Genomic DNA, 25724 nt, shown 5'->3' on the forward strand with positions numbered 1-25724 from the left:
AAAATTCTCTATACAAATGCATTTGCCAATTTTCAACTTTTGGAACAAAAATATGACGAAAAAAGTCGTCAAACTTTAAAATCTGAAACACACAACTTACATACATAAATATTTATTAAAAAAATAAAAACAATTACTTACACAATGAGTGTCCTAAGAAACAGCACAGCCCATTAATGCAAACTTTAATGAATTTATATAATTAAAACACTTTTCATAAGTCTATAATACTTAAAAGTTAAAACTATTTGCATATCACATTTATCATAAAGTTTTTCAATACAAAACTATATCCTGAATTATGCATTTTAAGTAATTTTTTCTTATTCAATTTTAATAATTTATTATATAAACACCAATGAGTATTTCAATTGCACTTTCACTTCAATTTATTCCTATTATCATGAATTATTTTTAATATATTTTCTACCATAAGTCAAGAATAGATCTTTAACTCTTCCACAATTTGTAGTTGAATTAGTTTCAACAAACTTTTCAACAACCGCCAAGAAATTTTGATACGGATCACTTGTTATATCAAAATTGGCCATTGCTTCATAAACTGTATGAAATATGGGTTGTTTTAAGGAATGGAAGTAACCTCTATTCCCGTGTAACACAATAACACCTTCATAAGGTTTTTGTGGGTTACAAACGCTCATGTACATACAATGATCTGGTCTGTAGTTGAAAAGACAAGGAAATACATAAAAGTTTATCAGACTGGTAATGGAATATGATGTTGATTATATCTTGGTCGCCCCACGATATTTTGTTTTTATACTTTTGGTAAATGGGTAGCACATATTTGGACCATTGGAAGTGTCTCATGCGTGTTAAATTCATGAGCATAACTCCAGAATTAACTCCAAGTTTTCCATAATAAGGATGCTTTGCAAATCTATTGTACCAACCGACATTTGGATCCTCGTGCTCAGGTGATAAACCGGCTAGTTGTGTTGCATTAAATTCTTTAAAAAGATTCCAAGTGATATACAAAGGCGCCATAAAAATAGTATCAGTATCTACATACAGTACAGAATCAATGTCTGTTAACAAATCTGGTAGGAACAGTCGTTGTGCTGCACAAGGCTTAAACAAATTTTTCCATTCTTTATTATTTTTAATAGGAAACGATAGTTTTTTCAACTCGTAGCTCAAAGTTGTATTGACAGTCCATTTATTCAGCACCTTGTCTATGTCAAAAAGTAAATTGTTTTCAGCAAATATTATAAATTTGAGTCTTGCATTCATTGAAAATACTATTGCTGATTTGAGCATTGTTAAGGCTTCGTTTAAACGATCCCCACAAACCACACATGCTATAATAATATCAGGGGTTATTGTAATATATTTATTTACTATTTTTAAATTATTTAATGGCGGTTTTGATATGAAAGTGTTTTTGTATTTTATGTACAGCAAAATGTATATCACAAACATGGCACATAATATTGGTAAAATCACACGTAAAACACTGCGCTTTTTAGAACACATTTTTAAACTATTATACACATATATATTTATTTTAATAATAATACTTTAAATTAAATAATACTTGAGATTTATTTAAATGCATTTTTACAAGAATGTTTGATTGTCAAAATAATCAAACTACCAACTGTCAAGACATAGATACTTCGTTTGCGTTGCTGTCAAATACCAACATTAGCATGACGTTTCCAATCCATCGAACAAAAATATTAGTGTCTATGGTGCATGTTCTAAAAACATGTGACAGTTGAGGTTAACTTCACAAAACAAAAATAATATATTAATTTGTTAATTATAAAAGTATTTTAATAAAAATGGAACATCAATTTAGTGATGATGAAAGTTCAATAATACCCGACAACAAGCTAAATGTAACTATACTATGTATTCAATAAATTTAATAGTTCGTCTTGCAAGTTTTTTATAATTACTTTCCAATTTTTATTATTATTTTAGGATCTATCTAAAGATTTGCACAAATTAAAATGTGATGTAGACGAATATATATCAAACGATGACGAAAACGATTACTCCTCAGACGAAGAGTATGACACCTGGGAGACTTCTGTAGATTACCAAAAATCACATGCACTTTACCAAACAAATGATTCAAATCACGTCAACTCCCACAACAGCACCAAACTCACAAGCTATCAACCCCAAGAAAACGTCTTTAAAAAGTTCACCAACAAAATCAATTTAGAAAAATACGAAGGGCCCTCTTTGCCCGGACATGTTGTCAACACTTTAATAGAAAACAATAGAAAATACGATGCTTCCAGGCTTAGAAAAAAAGATAAAAACGATCGTGCTACAGTTGAACAAGTCATGGACCCTAGAACCAGGATGATTTTGTTCAAAATCCTAAACCGTGGTGCTATAACAGAAATCAACGGTTGTATATCAACAGGCAAAGAAGCTAATGTTTACCACGCAACTTCTTCTGATGGTTCAGAATACGCAATTAAAATCTACAAAACATCCATTCTAGTTTTTAAAGACCGTGACAAGTATGTAACCGGTGAATTCCGGTTTCGTCACGGTTATTGCAGACACAACCCACGCAAAATGGTTAACACATGGGCTGAGAAAGAAATGAGGAATTTAACAAGAATGAAAAGTGTTGGTTTACCTGTTCCCGAACCGATTTTACTCAGAAGTCATGTGCTTTTGATGGAGTTTATAGGTGTGGACGGTTGGCCTTCGCAGAAACTGAAAGATGCTGAGTTGACTGAAACAAAAGCAAGAGAACTTTACCATGATATTGTTGTAATGATGTGGACAATGTATAATAAATGCAAACTTGTCCATGCAGATCTTTCAGAATTTAATTTGTTATACCACAAAGGCAAGATTATTATTATTGACGTATCACAATCAGTAGAACATGATCACCCACATGCTTTGGAGTTTTTACGCAAAGATTGTTCTAATATCACTGATTTCTTTAAGAAAAACAAAGTTGCAGTGATGCTGGTGAAGGAACTTTTTGATTTTATTACTGACCCTACAATAAACGAAGAAAATATGGAAGAATATTTAGAGAAGATATCTTTAAAGGCTTCTCAAAGAGACGTAACAGCAGAAGAACAAGTAGATGATGAAGTTTTCAAAAACTCCTACATTCCACAAACATTAACAGAGGTAATTGAAACAGAATCAGTATTATTTTAACTTGCTTTTTTTTTTAACAATGTGTTGCTTTTAGGTTGTAGATTACGAAAGAGATATAAACTTAGCTAAGTCCGGAGGGGCAAACTTAGTTTATCACACACTTTCTGGTCTGAAACCGGACTTATCTGCTACAAATGAAAAACCTGTCATTCTAGATGAAGGTACAACAAGTGAAGACGAATTAAATAGTGGAAGCGACAGTGAATCAGGCACAGACAATTGTGAAGAAGGTAAATAATTGTATTATTAACACTCTATAGTAAAAATACTAGCCACATCAGATTTCTATTAAAGTCCACATTTCAACTACAAATTATTCAAAATTTTGATACCCAAGTGTATATAACAGTTTTTACTAGATTTTAGTACATTTCATCTAGTTTTTACTAATGCAAACATATTATAATGTCCGGGATGAAAATTAAAAGTTATTTGACTAAAATTAAAAAATGTCTTAAACCATGTATTGTAAGCTATAGAAATAGCAAAGTCTGCATTTAAACTACAAATTATTCAAAATTTCAATATCAAAGCGTATATAACAGTTTTTACTAGATTTTAATAAATTTTATGTAGTTTTTGCTAATGCAAACATATAATGTCCGGAATGAAAATTAAGAGTTATTTGAAGAAAAGTAAAAAAATGTCCTAAATCTACGTAAAAATACTAAAATTCGCATTTCGGCTATGAATTTGTGGGGATCAAGCAGGCTGGTGATGATTGAGAGAAAACAATTGGACTTGTCATTGTATATTTTTCATATCGTAATATTTTTTATAGTCAATAAATTTGATATATTTTTATATGTTGGGAGTTTATAATTTAATATATTATTATAATCATTACAACTCGCACAAATTATTCAAAAATTTCAATATCAAAGTGCATAAAACAGTTTTTACTACATTTTAGTAAATTTTATCTAGTTTTTATTAATATTAATATATTATAATGTCCGGAATGAAAATTAAAAGTTATTTGAAAAGTAAAAAAATGTATTCCAAGTTATAGAGATACCAAAGTCAGCGTTTCAACTACGAATTATTCAAAATTTCAATATGCAAGTGTAAATAACAGGTTATACCAGGTTTTAGTAAATTTTATATAGTATTTATTGAAGTATATAAAACTTAGCGACCGTAGAAAAATTTCCAAGATATTTAAAGAAATGTTAGAAAATGTCCAAAATTGACACCGAGATCCTATATGGCGGCGAGAGCAGCAAAGACTTTGAGGCGCCCGTACTCTGAAACTATTAATTTTACTAAAAAACAGTTATTGAATAAATTGTAGGAAATTTTATCTAGTTTAATTCGTTCAAAGCTACTTTTATCGTGGAATGAGCCGGAAAGGAGATATTTAAAAGAAACGCGCAAAAACTCGAGGTCGCAAAGTTGAAATTCGTAGAACACCTAGAAAACTATAAGATCACCAATTTTTAGAATTCCCGGAGTAGGGAATGCAATACCGGTATACCGAATTACCGGTAAACCGCCCGATTTTTACCGGTAATAATCCCAAAAATACCGATATTTTCGGTATTTTTACGTAAGCGCTATTTGATACACAATACACTAAAGTTTAAATTTCTCGGAACAAATTTATCGTTAAATTCCATAATCGCATAAACAGCTATATCTTCAAGTGATTTTATAGGATAAACAATTGTCAAATATTATCTCAACTCGTTATTAAACTGAATAATTATTGCTTTACTAAGGGCTTCATATCGTCTTACAATAAACAGAATTGGACTGATAGATAATGGTGTTTGTTTCATCTTATGTAAAAATGTAACGATTGTTTAAGTGATATTTGCGTCAAAATATTTTATTAGAGATTACCCCTGCGTAATCTTTATTTTTTCTAACTTTATACATAATAATTATGATAATTATTAAATATGTTTGCTTCTTATTACAATTATAAAATATTATTTTTCGACAACGTTTCGAAGTTTGAAAATACTATAGAAGCATCACATTGTTTTAAATAACAATGCTCAACAATTATAGTAACTTATATTATTTATCTCGACAAAGTATCCAATCTTAAATTAGTGTAGAGAAATTATTATTTTAAAATATTGAAGATTATGCTAATTTAACACATCGGACACAGACAATACAGTTTATTATAATAATAATGTAATATGATCTTTTATGAGTTTTTGATCTTTTTTACTCATAAGTTTGTTTTTGATGAAAAGTACTCAATATACTCGATAGTGATAATGAATTAATTAAATTGGATATACTTTTGTTAAATCATTATTTAAAAAAATAAACTTATTGTTATTATTGTTTAGTTAAATATAGTTGTAGTTGTATAGAATTTTTTTTTTTATATTTGTACTAGTAACTTTCAATTTTGTTTACGTTTGTTGAAGATAATAACTAGCTGTAAGTGGAATTCTGTCTTAAGGCAATTAAGGCATCGTGCCTTAAGGCAAATTGCTGGAACTTCCCGTACCAATTTTTTTTTTTTAAACGATTAACATTTTTGAAAAAAAAATTACTTCAAAAAAATAAGATTTTTGAGAAACTATAAATTGGACCAAAAATTACTTTTTTATAAAAAAAAAATTAAAAAAAAAAAAAAAAAAAATTAATTTTTTTTTTTTTTAAAATGTTTTCTTTATTTTGACATATTTTGGAAGATCTAAATTTTTTTTCAAAGCAATCGTACTGCTTTAACTGCATAAAGACGAAATATCAAAGCGCGTAAGCGCCGCGTCGCCGTCTAACGCGTAAACATTGGTACGGAACCCATAGGACTGTAAACCAAATTCATATTTATCGTTAAAATCTTTATAAAATATCTGATAATTTGATGTGCATAAGTCTAATTATCATTTTTGACCGCCAAATGGCATTTTTTTTTACTTTTTTCATTAGATCTCCGAAACCGCTAGACCTGCCTTTATGAAAATTTGGCCGTTTCTTCACCTTGTCAATATAAGTAAAATGTTATTTGAATTATTCAAATCGGACGCTCCGTTCTCTTAAAAACTGAGTTACCGTTTTCGGCACTTTTTGCCCCGTATCTTCGGAACGGCTAGACCTACCTTCGCCAAAAACTAATCAGCACGTCTCCTTATCAATACGAATCGAATGTTTTTTGAATTATTCAAATCGGTTGATCCGTGTTCCCGAAATCGTGGACGAAAATTTGTATCCACACATACATACACACACACACACACGCACACATACATCTATTTTTTCTAAGGTATGCCAAAATATTCAGAAACCTTTGAAACGTCGAGAAATGCAAAAATTTTCATTTTCGATTTTTTTGCGATTACTATAACTTGCCCTACGGGAAGTTAAAAATACCGGTAATTTACCGGTATTCCGGTTTTAAAATGAAAAATTACCGAAATACCGGTATTGAAATTTTCCATCGGTATTGCATTCCCTACCCCGAAAGTACTATACCGGCAACAGCCTTTTTTTAACCAAATGACTGGACTATATAGTATGTTAAAATGTGACATGCTTACCTTTGTTTTTTAGGATCCAAATTCAAAAACAGCGCTCGGCCGGCGCATGAGACTCCAGAAAGCAAAAAACTCCGAAAAAAGGCTGTTAAAGAAGCTCAAGCCGAGAAGAGGCAAACTAAAATGAAAAAGCACGTTAAGAAAAGAAAAGAGAAGTCAAATAAGAAAAAATAATAACAACAATGTTCTCTCTGATATTAAACAGTTTATTATATAATAATAAAGTATATTAAATAAAATAACATGTTCAAGTTGACAAGTTTACATTAATGGCGTCTGAAATCCTCCCCCCCTCGGCAAAATATAAACTTGAACAATTTTTGAACTCTAGTTATTGTTTCTTTAAACTTAATATTGTAATTTATACTCTTAATATAGCACTTGGTTTGTTAGTTGATTTCAACATCACTACCGCTCTCCTCGGACTCTTCTTCGTCGTCCACTTCTGATAGAGATCGTTCTTCGTCTAGTCCTAAACTGGATTCGATTAAGTCTTCGACGCCTGTCGAATAGAGCATGTTTTCTGGGATTTCTACGATGTTATCATCACACTCGTCGTCGTAGACGGGCATCAGATAGTCTTCGGGCCTTATACCTCGACCAAGCTCTAAGGAGATAAAGACACATGGAAATCAAATAATTACCTATAGGTATAGATTACCAGGTTTAACCTAGTTTATTACCATATATTTATTATAATACAATATTATTTAGTATATTCTTATTATTATTATATTTTTACAAAACATAATGCAATTGTAATGCCAAATTTAGTTTCAAATGCCCGATTAATAAGATTCATTTCAAATTTCGCGCAATTACTTTTGATGCCGATAACAGCGTTCTCACGTCTGAGTGTATCTCAGAAACTATTGAATGTTTCAACTTTGAATTTTGGTCAAATATTTATTGAAGTATAGTAACAATGTATGTCAAGTTTCATCAAAATCGAATTGTGCATTTTTGGAAACATACAATCTGTTTCAATACTAGTATATATATATATATATATATATATATATATATATATATATATATATCTATATATATATAAATCTCGTGTCACGATGTTGGTTCGCGATGGACGGCCAAACTACTGAACCGATTTTAAATTTTATTGGCTCATCGTGTGCATATATATCCAACTTAGGTTATAGGAAATTTTGAAAAGTAAATTTGAAATATAAATATATAATTTTTATAAATTTCTAAAATTTTTGACAGAAAATGACCAAAAAAAAAAAATCACTAAAATGACAAATGTCAAAATTTAAGGAAATTTTGATATATAATTTTTGAAAAAAAAAAAATTGACATTTCCAAAAATAAAATTCAAAAACATGTACATATATAGAAATATCCAACATTTAAATCCAAATTTGATGAAATGCTATATTCAAAATCACTGTTTATAGTTTTAAATCTAATTAAAAAACAATGCTTAAAAATTTAAATAAATGTTGACATGTAAAAAAAATAAATGTCATTTGTCAATATTTATGAAAATAATGATATAAATAGATTTACGATTTAGATTTAATTGATTAGCTTACCAAATTATTTCGGAAACCAAAACTTCATCAAAACATTATAGATCAGAGATCACAATAAAAAAGCGGCATATTGAATTTAAAATTAATCAAACAAAATTTTGACATTTCACACAAAAATGTTTAACGACTTACTTCAATAAGAAGCAAATAAACGATATCTGAGGGTATCATTGGAATCTGACAAAAACAAACTAGACAAACTAAACATTATATCATATTATATCAAATTTTGACCGAAAAGAAAATATTTTGACAATTATAATTAATTTGAAATAAAATGCAAATGTCAAAAATCAGATCTTTATGTAAAAAAATATTTATTTCCACAATATTCCTGTGTTGATTAGCCAAACTTATGAATTTAACAATTATATAATTATTCATTGATGATTTAAAATAATTATTAATTTATTTAAATAAATAATATTTGAAAGAAAATTTTATTGACATATATAATAACATGACAAGTATAATAAACAAAAAACTATGATGCGAATGAATTAATTTTTGAAGTATGAAATCTCAAATAAATTTGGAAATTATAACAAGTTTTTCACTATTTGTCAAAGAATCAGATCTATTTGCACTTTTTATCAATTTAGGCATATTTTTTATGGCAAAACGTCTGCCGGGTCAGCTAGTATATATATATATATATATATATATATATATATATATATATATATATATATCAGTGTATCAATTATCATTGTCTAGGGTTTATTACCTTCTATGTAAGACTCCAATGATTTGGGCACCATTGTCTTAGCTTTAGCGATATCTTCTTCCGTAGATTCACCTTTGCTTAAACCTAAAACAATTTTAATTAGACACATTGTATATGTTTAACAAATTTATTAGCAGCATGCACTTACCTAAATCTAAACCCATTCGCTTCAATATTTCAATATCATCCTGGATTTGAAATTTGTCTTCGAAATGGAATAAATATTCAGATCTAAAACAAACCATAAAACACATTAATAAGTAATAGAATTATATATAAATATTTCATAAAATCATACTTACTTGTCGTTTGATATGCTACAATCTATGTTTGTTTTCTTATCAGTATTAACAATAATAAAAGGCAATTCGATAGTTGAATTCGCGTGCGGAGTGTGGCCCCGTTCCTCGGCTCTTTTATTTCTTTCAACTAAACTTTTGAAAGACACTTGCTGAAAATGACATAAACCAAAATATAATAAACCTCATTTATCTAGTTAGTTTGGTATTTAGCCTTGAGGCAAGTTACATGAACTTCCTGATATGTGTAAATAATCGACTTAATCAAAAAAAATGTGTAAATAATATACTTCATCAATCCTACTTTAAAAAAAACGATAATAATTTTAGCAAAGTTTGACGAATTTTTAAAATTAAACTACTTGTCGTAAGGCCGTAATATTACAGTAAGTTCTATAAGACCATGATGTATATCGCCAAAAAAAAGTTCCATGAAAATCGGCTTAAATTTATTTTTCAACAGTTAATTACAAGGAAACGGCTCGGTAGATTTTCACCTAAAATTAATCAGTACCATTCCCAACTAATATCTTTCGAACAGTTTTTGATTTTTTAAAATCGAGTCGGTAGAATGAGCTTAAATGTGGACGAAAAGTTTAACACTTTTTTTCAAATTGCAAAGAAACGGTTTGGCAGATCGTCACACAAAACTGACAAACGATAGTCTTCATTGATATACATCAAATGGCTTTTAAATTTCTGAAATCGGTTCAGACGTTTTTGAGAAAACGTCGATCAAAGGTCTAATTTTGACAAATGCCAAAAAAACGATACCAATTTTTGCAAACTTTGACGAATTTTTAAAGCTGAACCAGTTGTCGTAGGGCCGTAATATTTTAGTATGATCTAGAAGACTATGGTATCTACCGTCAAAAAAATAATCATAAAAATCGTCGATTTTTTTTTTTTTAAACTTTATTACAAGAAAACGGCCCGGCCGATCTCTACCAAAAACTAATCAGCACGATTCCTAACCAATATCTATCGAATGGTTTTTGAATTTTCAGAATCGATTCAGAATTGCAGGCTAAAACGTGGACGAAATTTTTTTTACTTTTCTGCGATTTATAAAGAAACGACTTGGCCGATCGTCGCACAAAACTGACAAACAATAGTTCTCGTCGAGATACATCGAACGGCTTTTAAATTTTTGAAATCGGCCCAGCCGTTTTCGAGAAAACGTCGATTTACGGCAAAAAATCTGTTCACACACACACACACACACACATACACGCACACACACATACTTTTTCCAAATGTTGGTCTCATTCGATTCAGAATGGCTTGAAACGTCGAGAAAACATAAAATTAGCGAATCGGATTTTTTGATGAAAACATAAACTTCTCCTTTGGGAAGTTAATAAACCTCATTTATCTATTATTATTACTATTATTATTATTATTTACCTGTAATATGAGATCATGTAACTGTTGTGTTTTGCCTTTAATTCTTTCGAGACGTTTCATTTTGTCTTTTTCCAGAAGTCTGCATTCCTCTGCAGAATTTGTAGGTAATCCCAACCACCTAATTTCTTTTTTTTCTTTTGAGATAATATTCATGGCCATCAAGACGTTCAGAGCGTCGTACACTCTTCGGCGAATATTCTTTTGATCGTATTGCTAGAACAAAATAAAATTTAAATAAACACCAATAAAATGATAATAAAATTATGTTTTTTTTCCTTACTTGGCTTTCAGGACTGCCGCCATGTAAGCCGTATGTAAATTCAGTAACAAGTTCATCAGCGACTTCATTATAAGATGTTGTGCCTTTGTTTCGGACTTTTTCACAAACTTTCATAGAAAAATGACGAAGACCTTTGCCGACTTTATCTGTTTTCCTACGTTTTGTGTTACTGCTGCTGAAAAAAAAAACAAAATAATAAATACATCTTTTATCTTAACATGGCAAGTAAAAATACCCTTCTATACCCGGATTTTTTTACCGAATTTATGTTACTAATTTTAAAAATCAGTATACATGTGATATTGAAATAGTTAGCTAAATTAGCTAGGTAGATTTTTTTACATTTCTTAAAATAACTTAAAATTTTCATCCTGAACATTTCAAATTGTATACATCAATAAAAACTAGATAAAATTTACTAAAATCTGGTATAAACGTGTTTCTATACACTTATATAATAAAATTTTGAATAAAACTTGTTGGAACATTTATTTTCTGGTAATATATTTCTTAACAATATGTGAACTTTAGACATTTTTTTTATATTTTTTTGAATATGTTAGAAATTTTGGTCCGGACACTTTATTTTATATACATCAATGAAAACTAGATAAAATTTACTAAAATTTAGTAAAAACTGTGAATAGCACTTCAATATCAAATATTTGAGCAATTCGCAGTCGAAATGTAGACTTTAGTATGTAATTACTAAAACGATACATGAATTTTTCTAGATTTTGTCAAAGAATTAGAAAATTTCAATTTGGGCACTTTATTTATATTACTGAAAACAAGATAAAATATACTAAAATCTAGTAAAAACTGTTTCATACACTTTGATATTGAAATTTAGTAGAATTCGCAGTGGAAATTGCAGGCTTTATTAGTATGGGATATGGATTTTTCTAGATTTTGTCAAATATTTCTGAAATTTTAATTTGAGGTCTCTAACTTATTTACATTATTAAAAATTGTTAATTGCCCTTCAAGATTACAATTCTGAACAATTCGTACTTGAATTGCGAAGTTTAGTATGTAATTACTAATAGCGTATGGATTTTTCTAAATTTTGTCAAATAATTTGGAAATTTCGATTTGGAGACTTTAATTTAGTTACATTACTAAAACTAGAAAAAAAAAGACTAAAATTAGTAAAAATTGTTTATTGCACTTCAATATTAAAATTCTGAACAATTCATACTTGAAATGCAGACTTAAGTATGGAATTACTAATAGGATATAAAGATTTTTCTATATTTTGTCAAGTAATTTGGAAATTTCTATTTGGAGACTTTAATTTATTTGCATTATTAAAAACTAGATAAAATTTACTAAAATCTAGTAAAAACTGCTTCATACACTTTGATATTAAAATTTTGAGCAATTCGTAGTTGAAATGTAGACTTTAGAATGCAATTACTAATAGGATTTATGGATTTTTCTGAATTTTGTTAAATAATTCTGAAATTTTGATTTCGGGTCTCTAATTTATTTATTTATATTAGTAAAAATCTAGTAAAAACTGTTTAATAAACTTGGATATTAAAGTTTTGAACAATTCGTACTTGAAATGCAGACTTTAGTATGCAATTTCTAATGCGATATGGATTTTTCTAGATTTTGTTAAATAATTCTGAAATTTCTATTTGGGGTCTCTAATTTATTTATTTTATTAAAAACTAGATAAAATTTACTAAAATCTAGTAAAAACTCTTTCATACACTTTGATATTAAAATTTTGAATAATTTGTAGTTGAAATGCGGACTTTAGTACTTCTATAACTTGCAATATATTTACATGGATTTAGTACATTTTTTTACTTTTCTTTAAATAACTTTTAATTTTCATTCCGGACATTATAATATGTTAACATTAGCAAAAACTAGATAAAATTTACTAGAATCTAGTAAAAACTTTCATATACACTTGAATATTGAAATTTTGAATAAAACGAGTCAAAAAGAAACTTTTATATTTTGACTCTATTGTATATAACATTAAAATTTTTTTTAGTGTATCAATTATCATTGTACTCACTATTCGGGTGTGTAATCATTTTCAGGCTCGTGTCTTTTCCTGGACCCTGTGTGATCCAGTATTCCTGGTGAAATTATCTTTACACCATTTGGAGTCACTTGTACATTATTTTGCATAGCAATGTCCGATGCATTTAACGAACTGTTATTCATTTGATTTGATTGTACTGTAACTACTTTTTGTTGGGTTTTCATTGGCACCATTTTCAAGGCAGCCTAATAAATGATAAAGATAAAAAAATAAAATAATATATCTTCAAGTTTTTCAATGGTTTTAGTTTTTACCAGTTGTTGAGGTGTTAACTTCAAAGTTTTTTGTACAAGTTGTGGTGTCCTCTTGATCGGTGTATTTACATTGCTGGTTTGTTGAACTGGCAACGTAACAACCCCTGAAACAATTTTAAAAAATGCATTATACAACCAAATACATTTTTCTATATCAATTATTACTTACTTGGTCCATTTTTTGTTTGTATATTTACTTTACGTATGACTTGAGCAGTTGCAGCACTCCCAGCAGAATTCTGAACAAAAAATACACAAATATAAATTGCAATTTAAAAATAAAGTATAAAATTTTATATTTTTATTACTTGTACAATTTCTTGGTTGTTTTGTGCTGATAGCATATTTTGTACTGCCGAAGCAGTTACCAATTGTTTTCCAGTTCCACCACTATGCAGGACTTTAATAATTTTTTGTTGGCCTAAAACACAAAAAAAAAACATATTTATATATATAACAAATATGCAAAAATTTATTTTGAAACCTTTTCTATAATAAAAAAATAAAATAAGAAATTTGTTATACAAGTTAAAACTAGTTTACCCTAAAAACTGATCAATCCTTAAATTAGTTAGTTTGATAACGTTTTATGAATAAAAAAATAGTTTATGAAAACAAAAGGAATTAAAAAAAAACTAAATCGTTTTATACAGAAATTATTATTAAATTATTAGCGAGCATATATAGAATTGTCTACTATATATTATATCAATAAAATTATTAATGAATTTTTGAATCCACAAAAAATAATAAATATAAAATTAGTAAATTAAAGAACACGATATATAAAACGTTAAATACAATAATATATTGGCAAATTAAGAAAAATTTATTATTTTATACAGAATTAATCAAGTAAAATCATCGACTAAATCTATTTTTAAATCATTTCAATCATTAAAAATGTACAAAACCAAAAAGGCATATGAATTGTGTTTCTAAAATTTAAATAATGCCTTTTGCTGTGTTACTAAAAATACATAGTAATTGAGATTCTATAAACAGTTTATTTTATTCTTATAATATCGTAAAAAAATTATATTCTTGTATATAATTTCTTTTTCTTATAATTTTCGAAGAAATCGTGTCATAAATAGCAAAAAAAAAATGAAAGGAGTTAATAATATAAAGAGTTCATTTTTTTACTTTTCTTCAAATAACTTTTAATTTTCATTCCGGACATTATAATTTGTTTGCATTAGCAAAAACTAGATAAAATTTATTAAAATCTATTAAAAACTGTTTCATACACTTTGATATTAAAATTTTGAATAATTTGTAGTTGAAATACATACGTTACTAAAAATACATAGGATTTGAGATTCCATAAACAATTTATTTTATTCTTATAATATCGTAAAAATGATTATATTCTTGTAATTTCTTTGTAAGTCTCAGTGAAGAAAACGTGTCATAAATAGCAAAAAAAATAAAAGGAGTTAATAATATCAAGAGTTTATTATTGTATTCTTATAATCTCGATAAAATTTATTATATTTATATAATTTCATTTGAACTTCGAGCTAACATTAAAAAAAGTGAAAATAAAAAACAAAGAAGTAAATATATATATTTTTTAAAACTTAAATAAATCAGGATAATAATAAATTAATTATTTTGTTATATTTACTATTATCTTTCACTTAGTGTTTTTATTCAACTTCATTATTATTCTAATATTATTTTTATCATTCAGAAATTTTATTCATTTTACTTATTAATATTATTATTATTATTAGTTGCTTTTATTTTATATTAAGTCAACATACTACGGATAACATTTTATTGAAAAGTCTATCCTTTATTTTGTGTTCTTTTTATTAAATTTATATAATTGTTCATTACTGTTACTTGATGTTAATTATTTAGCAATTGTAACAAATATAGTAATAAAAAAAATTAATCAGGATCTCCCATGATTCATCAGGATTCATGTATTATGTTAGAAAATAAAAAAAATCGATGAAATTCAGGGTTAAAAAAAATGTACAAGAACTTGTTAAATTGAAGAGTACAGAAAAGCTAGAACCAACAATTGTTCTAATAAAACATACTAAATGTTATATAAATTAAATATTTCTTTAAAAAAAAAACTTGAACTTAATATTTATACGTTTCAACACCACAATTCTAAAATAAAGAATACAATTACACATATTTTATCAGCAAAATGTTATCATTTTTTGTTTTATAATTGTAATAATGTTTCGGTGTTAATTAAAATATCAATTAAAAAGGTTTTGGTCTGTGTCTTGCAAATTTTAATATTTTAATAGTGCATTTTGGTAAGAAACAAGAAATACTATATAAATTAGTATATGAAAACAACTTATTATACTCATACAAATTAAAAACAATTTATTGTATTCTTATGTATTTTTTTAATTATCGGACTATTGAAAAACAATTTAAAATTTTTAATAAAAAATTAAATAAATAAATAAATTATATATATATATATATATATATAATATATATATATATATATATATATATATATATATATATATATATATATATATATATATATATATATGATCTCACGAATTACGCCGTATACAAAATGATGACATACCAAACATAACCCTACATCTTCAGCGACGCTCAGAAATCTCCCACAAAATCACAATAAAAGCTTGAATTGTACCAATATGTTCGACATTTTAATTACTGAATTTATAATATTAATATATATTTTATATATTATATAAATAAATGATATTTTTAGCTCCAACATACATGTACAAGTGTTCACCTCGAGCGCGCCTCGATTGTGTGCATTGATAAAACAACAAATGGAGAAAATCTGTGTATGTTATCAATTTCCATACTCATATGTACAGACATATTATTTAGAAGAAAATTAGTAATTTTATTTCAATAAAAACCATGCTAATTTTAATCAATTATTATTATATAGTGGTTTTGTAAAGAACGCTTCAAGATTTTTCTATATGTAAATAATGATTACAGTATTATATTTAAAAGTGAAGAGTCTTTGGGATGTGTTAAAGGAGAGCTCTAAAACTATTTTCACGAACTAAAGCCTATGAAGGGATAAAAAATGAGAAAATATGAAAGGAGTACAAAAAACTTGAAAACAAACACATTCCGATATAAAAGTTTTGAATAGAAAATTCGGGACATTTTTTTTGGTTTTTGTCAAATAACTCAAAAATTTCATATAGAACCATTCGTTTTCAGTTAGATAGGGTAAAACTAGATAAAATTTACTACATTTCCTGGGAAACACTTTTATACTTTCCGATATAAAAGTTTTGAATGAAACGATTTTGAATTCGATATTTAATTCCTTAGCAATTAATAGAAAATTCGGGACTATTAAAAACAAAGAGTACAATGAGCACAAAACATAAACAATTATTTAAAACGTTAAGAATTGGCTTTAAGCATTAACAATTGCTATAAAATATATAAGGGGAGCTCAAAATAGATCCAATTCCAAAGTAAGAAACGACCAAGATTATAAAACAAAATATCTTACAACTAAATCTTGCAAGCGTCCAAAAAATCTCACAAAAATCCAAGAAAATATTTTAACCGCAAGATTTTTACAAGCATCCAAAAAATCTTACAAGCGCCCAAAGAATTTTACAATCGTTAAAATTGTTTATAAGATTATAAACATCCAAAGAATCTTATAAGCATGTCCAAAGATTTTTACAAGTGTCCAAAAAATCTTAGAAGCTCCCAACATTTTTCACAAGCGTCCAAAGAATCTTACAAACATCCAAAGAATTTTACAATGGTCCAAATAATCTTACAAGCACTTCCAAAAATTTTAACAAGAGCCCAAAGAATCTTATTATAAACTATAACTTTAAAAATTATAATCATTATAATATAATTATATTTAAAATTATAATCCAAAGAATCTAAGAAACAAAAAGTGCACCAAAAATTTCAACAACTATCTAAAGAATCTTACAAGCGCCCAAAGATTTTTACAACCGTCCAAAAAATTCATAAGCCCGTCCAAAGATTTTTTTTACAAGTGTCCAAAAATCTTACAAGCGTAAAAAAAATCTTATAAACATCCAAAGATTTCTACAACAAAATTCTATAAATAATCTTACAAGGCGCTCTCGTAAGATTCTTTGGACATCTTACAAGCGCCCAAAGATTTTTAGAAACACCCAAAGAATCTTATAAATATAGAATTTTTTTTACATGTGCCCAAAGAATCTCATAAGTACATCTCAAAGATTTTCACAAATGTCTAAAAAATCTTACAAGCGTCCATAGAATATTATAAACATTCGAAGAATGTTATGAGCGCACCCAAAGATTTCTACGACCAAATTGTCAAAAGAATCTTACAAGCGTCCAAATATTTTTACAACCGCCCCAAGAATCTTATATGCTACCAAAGAATCTTAAAAGCTTCCAATGTTTTTTACAGTAGTCCAAAAAATCTTGCAATATTACATTGAATCCTATAAGCGTCCAAAAAATCTTATATGAGTTAAAAAAAATCTCACAAGTTTACTATTATTTTTACAATCGTCCAAAGAATCTTACAAGAGCCCAGGCAACCTAAATGTTTCCTAAAGAGCCTCCAAGGAACCCTAGAAGGCCCAGAAATTCTAAAAAGACCCCTAACCATCAATAAGGTTCCACAGGCACTCTAAAATGCAACCGAGGGCTCAAAAATGCTACTGAAAACTCTACCGAAAGCCCTAAAAGAGATTGTAAAACGCCCTAAAAGACAAACAAAGACCAAAAGCATTTTTGGAATCTACAGATTCTAAATAACGTCCAAGGTAGTAGAATATGTCATACATATAAAGATATATACATAGTGTCCCAGAACTCAACGTCAAAAAGTTAGAAAAAATAATTATGAGCTTAGTAAGTGCAACATAAAACTTTGTAAATTTCTGACCATTTTTCGGTTATTGTGATTGATTTTGTTGATTTAAACTTTGAATTTACTGTTTCAAAAAATAAATTACTAAATAAAGTTAAAATAAAATTTCTGAAAAATAATAACACAATTGTCTCGAGTTTCAAAAATTAAAACTTTTTGTTAATAGCTGAATTCAAAATATCTTTTGGAAAAAATGCACTCAAGTGTGATGGCAAGTTGCATTAAAAGTTGGCGAATTTGTAAACTGGTAAAATGCTTGATAGTTTCATAATAATAATCTAGTATATATATATATATATATATATGTATATATATATATATATATATATATATATATATATATATATATATCATCTTCCCACATTGCAGCAACTATATAAAGAACATAGTATTCTTATACTAAAAGTATAATTATAATTTTCTATTTATAAAGTAAAAGAATCGCGAAATTACGGTACGTGGGGCTATATATATATATATATATATATATATATATATATATATATATATATATATATATATATTTAACCAGGAGCATTGAACCTCAATGATAAAAATACTACAAAATATGTATTACATAAAAAAGAAAATTATTGCAAAAAATTAAATTTGTAATCATTTCAAATAACTGATAAAATAATAATTCACAGAATTTAAGAGATTATTCTAATTCTAATATAGAAAATGATTGTTAACATATAAAAATCCTCGATACACTAAATTGTTACCTCATGTTTTTGAAAAATGTATTTCAAGGACACAATTATTACAATGTTCTAGTATAATTTTTAGCTACTTTATATTATCAAAAACTTCAATTGTTATTTAATGATAAATGAATAATTTTACAAGTTCATACAAACTCAAATGATTATAAAATATATGCAAACTATAATCGATATATAAAATTATACAATTATAGAGAGTTCTTGATGAAAAGGCCAATTACGATAAATTTATATTGCTTTTTATATTATTATTGGCAATAATTATGGTTTCATTTGCACTAAACAACAAGAAATTTTAACATTTGTTTAGTTAATTAAACTGACCTAAATTACCTATCTTTACAATGCACAATGATTTAGAATTGTCCAATTTATAAGAACCGTCAAAGAAAAATCTGCAACATTAACGAGTTAATTTTGAATATAGTTGTTTCCAGGAAAAAAAATAATCAATTGTATAAATACACTCAAGTTTCGTAAATGACAAACTTTCATAATTTTATCTTATACTTTCAAAATATTTTACTATAATAAAAATTTAAATTTATTATAATAAATATAGAGACTAATTTTTAACTTTTTTGACAAATGCAAAGAATATAAGAGCAAAAATTTGTCTGGCTGTTTGATATTTCAAGTTTAAAAAAAATTTAAAAATACATACAAAAATTTCAAAATATTGTTAAGTTATTAATGCTATTCAGAGAAAAATATTTTGAAGAAAAATATCACTACCGAGTAAGCCAATTCTATATTTTTAAGCCCAGAAGGATATTTATATAAACGAAGGAATATGTTTGGACCAATAGAAATATTTGTAGATGAATTGAATTATTTCAAGGCCAATTTATAGGAGATATTTTTATGCCGAAGTAGGACTAGGTCAATTAAATTCCTGTATTATCTTGACCTAAGTTTGTATTTAATAATTGGATGGGCACCTGAAACAAATCTATGAAGTTACTAAATGAATACCAAAGTTGGGTATTGGTGGTTCGATTCTTAATATAGTTTTTGCCAATTTTATATTTATTGTCTTATTTTTCATATGATGACTATGATTCTATAACTCTATAATATTTATTTGGGTTCCTGAAAAATTATAAATAAAATGATTTTATAGAATAAATGCTATTTTGCAGAATAAATGTTAAAAACAGTTGCAATATTAAAACTTTAAAGACTTTAATTACTGTTTCGATGAATCCAAGACAAAATCAGAGTTCAAATTAAAATTGTTCATGTTCACTCAGTATGACAAAATTGTATGTCAAACAAAAAATGTAAAACTTTTTATTTTAACTTGATAGCATGTCCTTTAAGATTTTATTACATCAGAATTTAATATTCTTATAAGTGCATGTGTAAATGCCATTATATAATTTGAAACTTCAGTCCCTGGGGGAGCATAATATATATACATCAACCACACAGCAGAATTACCAGCAAATACCAAAATATCTGTGCTATACTGTATTTATATTTAAATAAAACTAAAAATCATATTTGTTAAATTGTTTCCCCCCAAGCGACCATTGCGCAATTATATCAAAAAGTTCAATTACAATTGCACATTTCCCGCCATTTTAACAAAATTGTTTATAGCAACGATTGCGCCAAATTAACGTTAAAAATATAATTTTGATTAGTAAATATAAATTTTCAAATAGTCAATAAATATTTATGAAAAATATTTCAAAGTCCAGATGTCAACAAAAAGGCAAATATGTCATTGACAAAGTTGAGCCATCTTGTATTTCGAAAATAATGGTCAATTTTATCGATTGGGATAAAATAATAAGATAAAATTAAGATAAACGATAAATATAATTTTATTACAATGAATAGAGTATATTTTGCTTATATGATTTGTTTGAAAATTGCAAGGAATTTTTGTGGAAGTACTTGCTTTAGCAAAGGCATATTGAGTTGTAGTACATATTAATAAATGTTTAAGAATTTTGGAATATTATTGGATAATTTATAAGTAGTTGTTTAATTTATAATAAATTCGTATAGGTATATTTTAATCCCTAAGATTCTGTTTCTAAGTCAAGAACGTGCTACAAATATCACTCACCGTTTGCATCCTGAATAATCAGATTCATTGTATTTTGTTGATTCATTTTATTAACGCAAAATCTAAGCGCCTGTAATGCTCAACAGTACCACGATAATTTAAATTTTTCCGCTAATTCTAAGCTTCTCTATATTGTTTACCACACATAAATCAACAAAATGGCGCCTCCGAGAGCATAATTTTTCAACGGGCAAACAAATTAAAATTACTGCACCAAATCGTTCCATTCACAGACACAGTCGTAAATAATATTTCAAAGTTTGATTTTATCCAAAAACATCGCCCGAGATCACATTTTTGACGCATACGTGGCACGTCAAAAAAGGGTATTTCGTGCAAATCGTCCCACAAATAAGCTTGGCGCCTTGAAAAACACTACGGCTGGCACACACTCACCAGCTGATTGGCCAATGAGGCTCACGTGTGCTAGATGGCGCCAACACGGACACGAAATGACCGCGAAAACAATTCAGAGGAATAGCCATAGAGAGGCGGTGGTAATAGACTGGACTAGGCGAAGACCGACGGTAAAAGGAGGAACTAGATTGTCATTTTTGAAGTGAAACTTCTTTAGGCACAAACTGGACGATAATTAACTAAATTCTATTACAAAATATGACATCAAGTTCGATTTTCATCATTTACCATTCGATTTTTATATAATATAAATTTTGCCAATAGAGAGTCAACTTTTTACGTTGAATTAAATTCATTGTAATATTTTTATATTTATTGTAGTATTTTTAAATTTGGCGTTTTTATACTCATTCTAGTATTTTTCACGTTTATTGTAGTATTTATACACTCATTATAGTATTTCTACACTCATTGTAGTATTTTTGTTCTCATAGTAGTATTTTTACACTCATTGTGGTATTTTTGCACTCTTTGTAGTATTTTTACACTCATTGTAATAAATAAAACTCATAAATGTAAACTCATAACAATATTTTTGGACTCATTATAGTATTTTTACAGTCGTCTGTATTTTTTCACTCATTGAAGTATTTCTACACTCATTGTAGTATTTCTACGCTCATTAGAGTATTTCTACGCTCATTAGAGTATTTTTACACTCATTGTAGTATTTTTGCACTCGTCGTAGTATTTCTACGCTCATTAGAGTATTTTTACACTCATTGTAGTATTTTTACGCTCGTCGTAGTATTTTTACGTTCATTGTAGTATTTTTACACTCATAGTAGTATTTTTGCACTCGTGGTAGTATTTTTACGCTCGTCGTAGTATTTCTACGCTCATTAGAGTATTTTTACACTCATTGTAGTATTTTTACGCTCGTCGTAGTATTTCTACGTCATTGTAGTATTTCTACGCTTATTGTAGTATTTCTACGCTCATTGTAGTATTTTGTACTCATAGTGGCACTTATACACTCATTGTAGTATTTTTACACTGATTGTAGTATTTCTACGCTCATTAGAGTATTTTTACGCTCGTCGTAGTATTTTTACGCTCATTAGAGTATTTGTACACTCATTGTAGTATTTCTACGCTCATTGTAGTATTTTTACACTCATTGTAGTATTTTTGCACTCGTGGTAGTATTTCTACGCTCATTGTAGTATTTTTGCATTCGTGGTAGTATTTCTACGCTCATTGTAGTATTTCTACACTCGTCGTAGTATTTTTACGTTCATTGTAGTAGTTTTACACTCATTGTAGTATTTTTGCATTCGTGGTAGTATTTCTACGCTCATTAGGGTATTTTTACACTCATTGTAGTATTTTTGCACTCGTGGTAGTATTTCTACGCTCATTGTAGTATTTCTACACTCGTCGTAGTATTTTTGCGTTCATTGTAGTAGTTTTACACTTATTGTAGTATTTTTGCACTCGTCGTAGTATTTCTACGCTCATTAGGGTATTTTTACACTCATTGTAGTATTTTTGCACTCGTGGTAGTATTTCTACGCTCATCAGAGTATTTTTACACTCATTGTAGTATTTTTGCACTCGTGGTAGTATTTCTACGCTCATTGTGTTATTTCTACACTCGTCGTAGTATTTTTGCGTTCATTGTAGTAGTTTTACACTCATTGTAGTATTTTTGCATTCGTGGTAGTATTTCTACGCTCATTAGGGTATTTTTACACTCATTGTAGTATTTTTGCACTCGTGGTAGTATTTCTACGCTCATTGTAGTATTTCTACACTCGTCGTAGTATTTTTGCGTTCATTGTAGTAGTTTTACACTCATTGTAGTATTTTTGCATTCGTCGTAGTATTTCTACGCTCATTAGGGTATTTTTACACTCATTGTAGTATTTTTGCACTCGTGGTAGTATTTCTACGCTCATTGTAGTATTTCTACACTCGTCGTAGTATTTTTGCGTTCATTGTAGTAGTTTTACACTTATTGTAGTATTTTTGCACTCGTCGTAGTATTTCTACGCTCATTAGGGTATTTTTACACTCATTGTAGTATTTTTGCACTCGTGGTAGTATTTCTACGCTCATCAGAGTATTTTTACACTCATTGTAGTATTTTTGCACTCGTGGTAGTATTTCTACGCTCATTGTAGTATTTCTACACTCGTCGTAGTATTTTTGCGTTCATTGTAGTAGTTTTACACTCATTGTAGTATTTTTGCATTCGTGGTAGTATTTCTACGCTCATTAGGGTATTTTTACACTCATTGTAGTATTTTTACGCTCATTGTAGTATTTTTACGCTCATTGTAGTATTTTTACGCTCATTGTAGTATTTTTACGCTCGTCGTAGTATTTTTACGCTCATTGTAGTATTTCTACACTCGTCGTAGTATTTTTGCGTTCATTGTAGTAGTTTTACACTTATTGTAGTATTTTTGCACTCGTCGTAGTATTTCTACGCTCATTAGGGTATTTTTACACTCATTGTAGTATTTTTGCACTCGTGGTAGTATTTCTACGCTCATCAGAGTATTTTTACACTCATTGTAGTATTTTTGCACTCGTGGTAGTATTTCTACGCTCATTGTAGTATTTCTACACTCGTCGTAGTATTTTTGCGTTCATTGTAGTAGTTTTACACTCATTGTAGTATTTTTGCATTCGTGGTAGTATTTCTACGCTCATTAGGGTATTTTTACACTCATTGTAGTATTTTTGCACTCGTGGTAGTATTTCTACGCTCATTGTAGTATTTCTACACTCGTCGTAGTATTTTTGCGTTCATTGTAGTAGTTTTACACTTATTGTAGTATTTTTGCACTCGTCGTAGTATTTCTACGCTCATTAGGGTATTTTTACACTCATTGTAGTATTTTTGCACTCGTGGTAGTATTTCTACGCTCATTGTAGTATTTCTACACTCGTCGTAGTATTTTTGCGTTCATTGTAGTAGTTTTACACTTATTGTAGTATTTTTGCACTCGTCGTAGTATTTCTACGCTCATTAGGGTATTTTTACACTCATTGTAGTATTTTTGCACTCGTGGTAGTATTTCTACGCTCATTAGGGTATTTTTACACTCATTGTAGTATTTTTGCACTCGTGGTAGTATTTCTACGCTCATTGTAGTATTTCTACACTCGTCGTAGTATTTTTGCGTTCATTGTAGTAGTTTTACACTCATTGTAGTATTTTTGCATTCGTCGTAGTATTTCTACGCTCATTAGGGTATTTTTACACTCATTGTAGTATTTTTGCACTCGTGGTAGTATTTCTACGCTCATTGTAGTATTTCTACACTCGTCGTAGTATTTTTGCGTTCATTGTAGTAGTTTTACACTTATTGTAGTATTTTTGCACTCGTCGTAGTATTTCTACGCTCATTAGGGTATTTTTACACTCATTGTAGTATTTTTGCACTCGTGGTAGTATTTCTACGCTCATCAGAGTATTTTTACACTCATTGTAGTATTTTTACGCTCGTCGTAGTATTTTTACGCTCATTGTAGTATTTCTACACTCGTCGTAGTATTTTTGCGTTCATTGTAGTAGTTTTACACTTATTGTAGTATTTTTGCACTCGTCGTAGTATTTCTACGCTCATTAGGGTATTTTTACACTCATTGTAGTATTTTTGCACTCGTGGTAGTATTTCTACGCTCATCAGAGTATTTTTACACTCATTGTAGTATTTTTGCACTCGTGGTAGTATTTCTACGCTCATTGTAGTATTTCTACACTCGTCGTAGTATTTTTGCGTTCATTGTAGTAGTTTTACACTTATTGTAGTATTTTTGCACTCGTCGTAGTATTTCTACGCTCATTAGGGTATTTTTACACTCATTGTAGTATTTTTGCACTCGTGGTAGTATTTCTACGCTCATTGTAGTATTTTTACACTCATTGTAGTATTTTTGCACTCGTGGTAGTATTTCTACGCTCATTGCAGTATTTCTACACTCGTCGTAGTATTTTTGCGTTCATTGTAGTAGTTTTACACTTATTGTAGTATTTCTACGCTCATTGTAGTATTTTTACGCTCATTAGAGTATTTTTACACTCGTTAGAGTATTTTTACACTCATTAGAGTATTTTGGTACTCATTGCAGTATTTTTACGCTCATTACAGTATTTTTACACTCATTAGAATATTTTTACACTCGTTGTAGTATTTTGGTACTCATTGTAGTATTTTTACACTCGCCGTAGTATTTTTAAATTTGTCGTAGTATTTTGGTACACATTATAGTATTTTTAGACTCATAATAATATTTTACACTCGACATAGTATTTCTACACCCATTGTTGTATTTTTATACACTCATTGTAGTACTTTTGCATTCATAGTAGTATTTCTACACTCATTGTAGTA

General features: G+C 28.2%; 2 protein-coding genes and 1 pseudogene across 3 annotated transcripts; 1 reads left to right on the forward strand and 2 right to left on the reverse strand.

Annotated features, from left to right (window-relative positions):
• Nucleotides 1-401: 401 nt before the first annotated feature.
• On the reverse strand, nt 402-1497 carry LOC113372884 (annotated as a pseudogene).
• Nucleotides 1498-1740: 243 nt separating this feature from the next.
• Nucleotides 1741-6860, forward strand: LOC113372487 (serine/threonine-protein kinase RIO1-like). The gene is made up of 4 exons (XM_026612821.1): nt 1741-1865; nt 1951-3138; nt 3203-3398; nt 6688-6860. Exons 1-4 carry the CDS (start codon nt 1809-1811, stop codon nt 6843-6845), a joined length of 1599 nt encoding a protein of 532 aa, XP_026468606.1. The 5' UTR covers nt 1741-1808; the 3' UTR covers nt 6846-6860.
• On the reverse strand, nt 6857-21268 carry LOC113372488 (transcription factor Dp-1-like). 2 transcript variants are annotated; one of them, XM_026612824.1, is made up of 11 exons: nt 20959-21268; nt 13568-13680; nt 13429-13498; nt 13260-13363; nt 12976-13190; nt 10938-11109; nt 10658-10870; nt 9254-9402; nt 9100-9182; nt 8952-9035; nt 6857-7278 (listed from the first exon to the last, which is right to left on the reverse strand). In XM_026612824.1, exons 1-11 carry the CDS (start codon nt 21002-21004, stop codon nt 7061-7063), a joined length of 1467 nt encoding a protein of 488 aa, XP_026468609.1. In that variant the 5' UTR covers nt 21005-21268; the 3' UTR covers nt 6857-7060. The 2 variants fall into 2 exon arrangements, with proteins under 2 accessions (XP_026468609.1, XP_026468608.1); XM_026612823.1 differs by having other exon boundaries at nt 10938-11112.
• Nucleotides 21269-25724: the final 4456 nt, after the last annotated feature.

Source organism: Ctenocephalides felis, unplaced genomic scaffold (assembly GCF_003426905.1).
Source record: "Ctenocephalides felis isolate EL2017-DRISC unplaced genomic scaffold, ASM342690v1 CF-g0.4_SCAFFOLD_01604, whole genome shotgun sequence".
Classification (NCBI taxonomy): domain Eukaryota; kingdom Metazoa; phylum Arthropoda; class Insecta; order Siphonaptera; family Pulicidae; genus Ctenocephalides; species Ctenocephalides felis.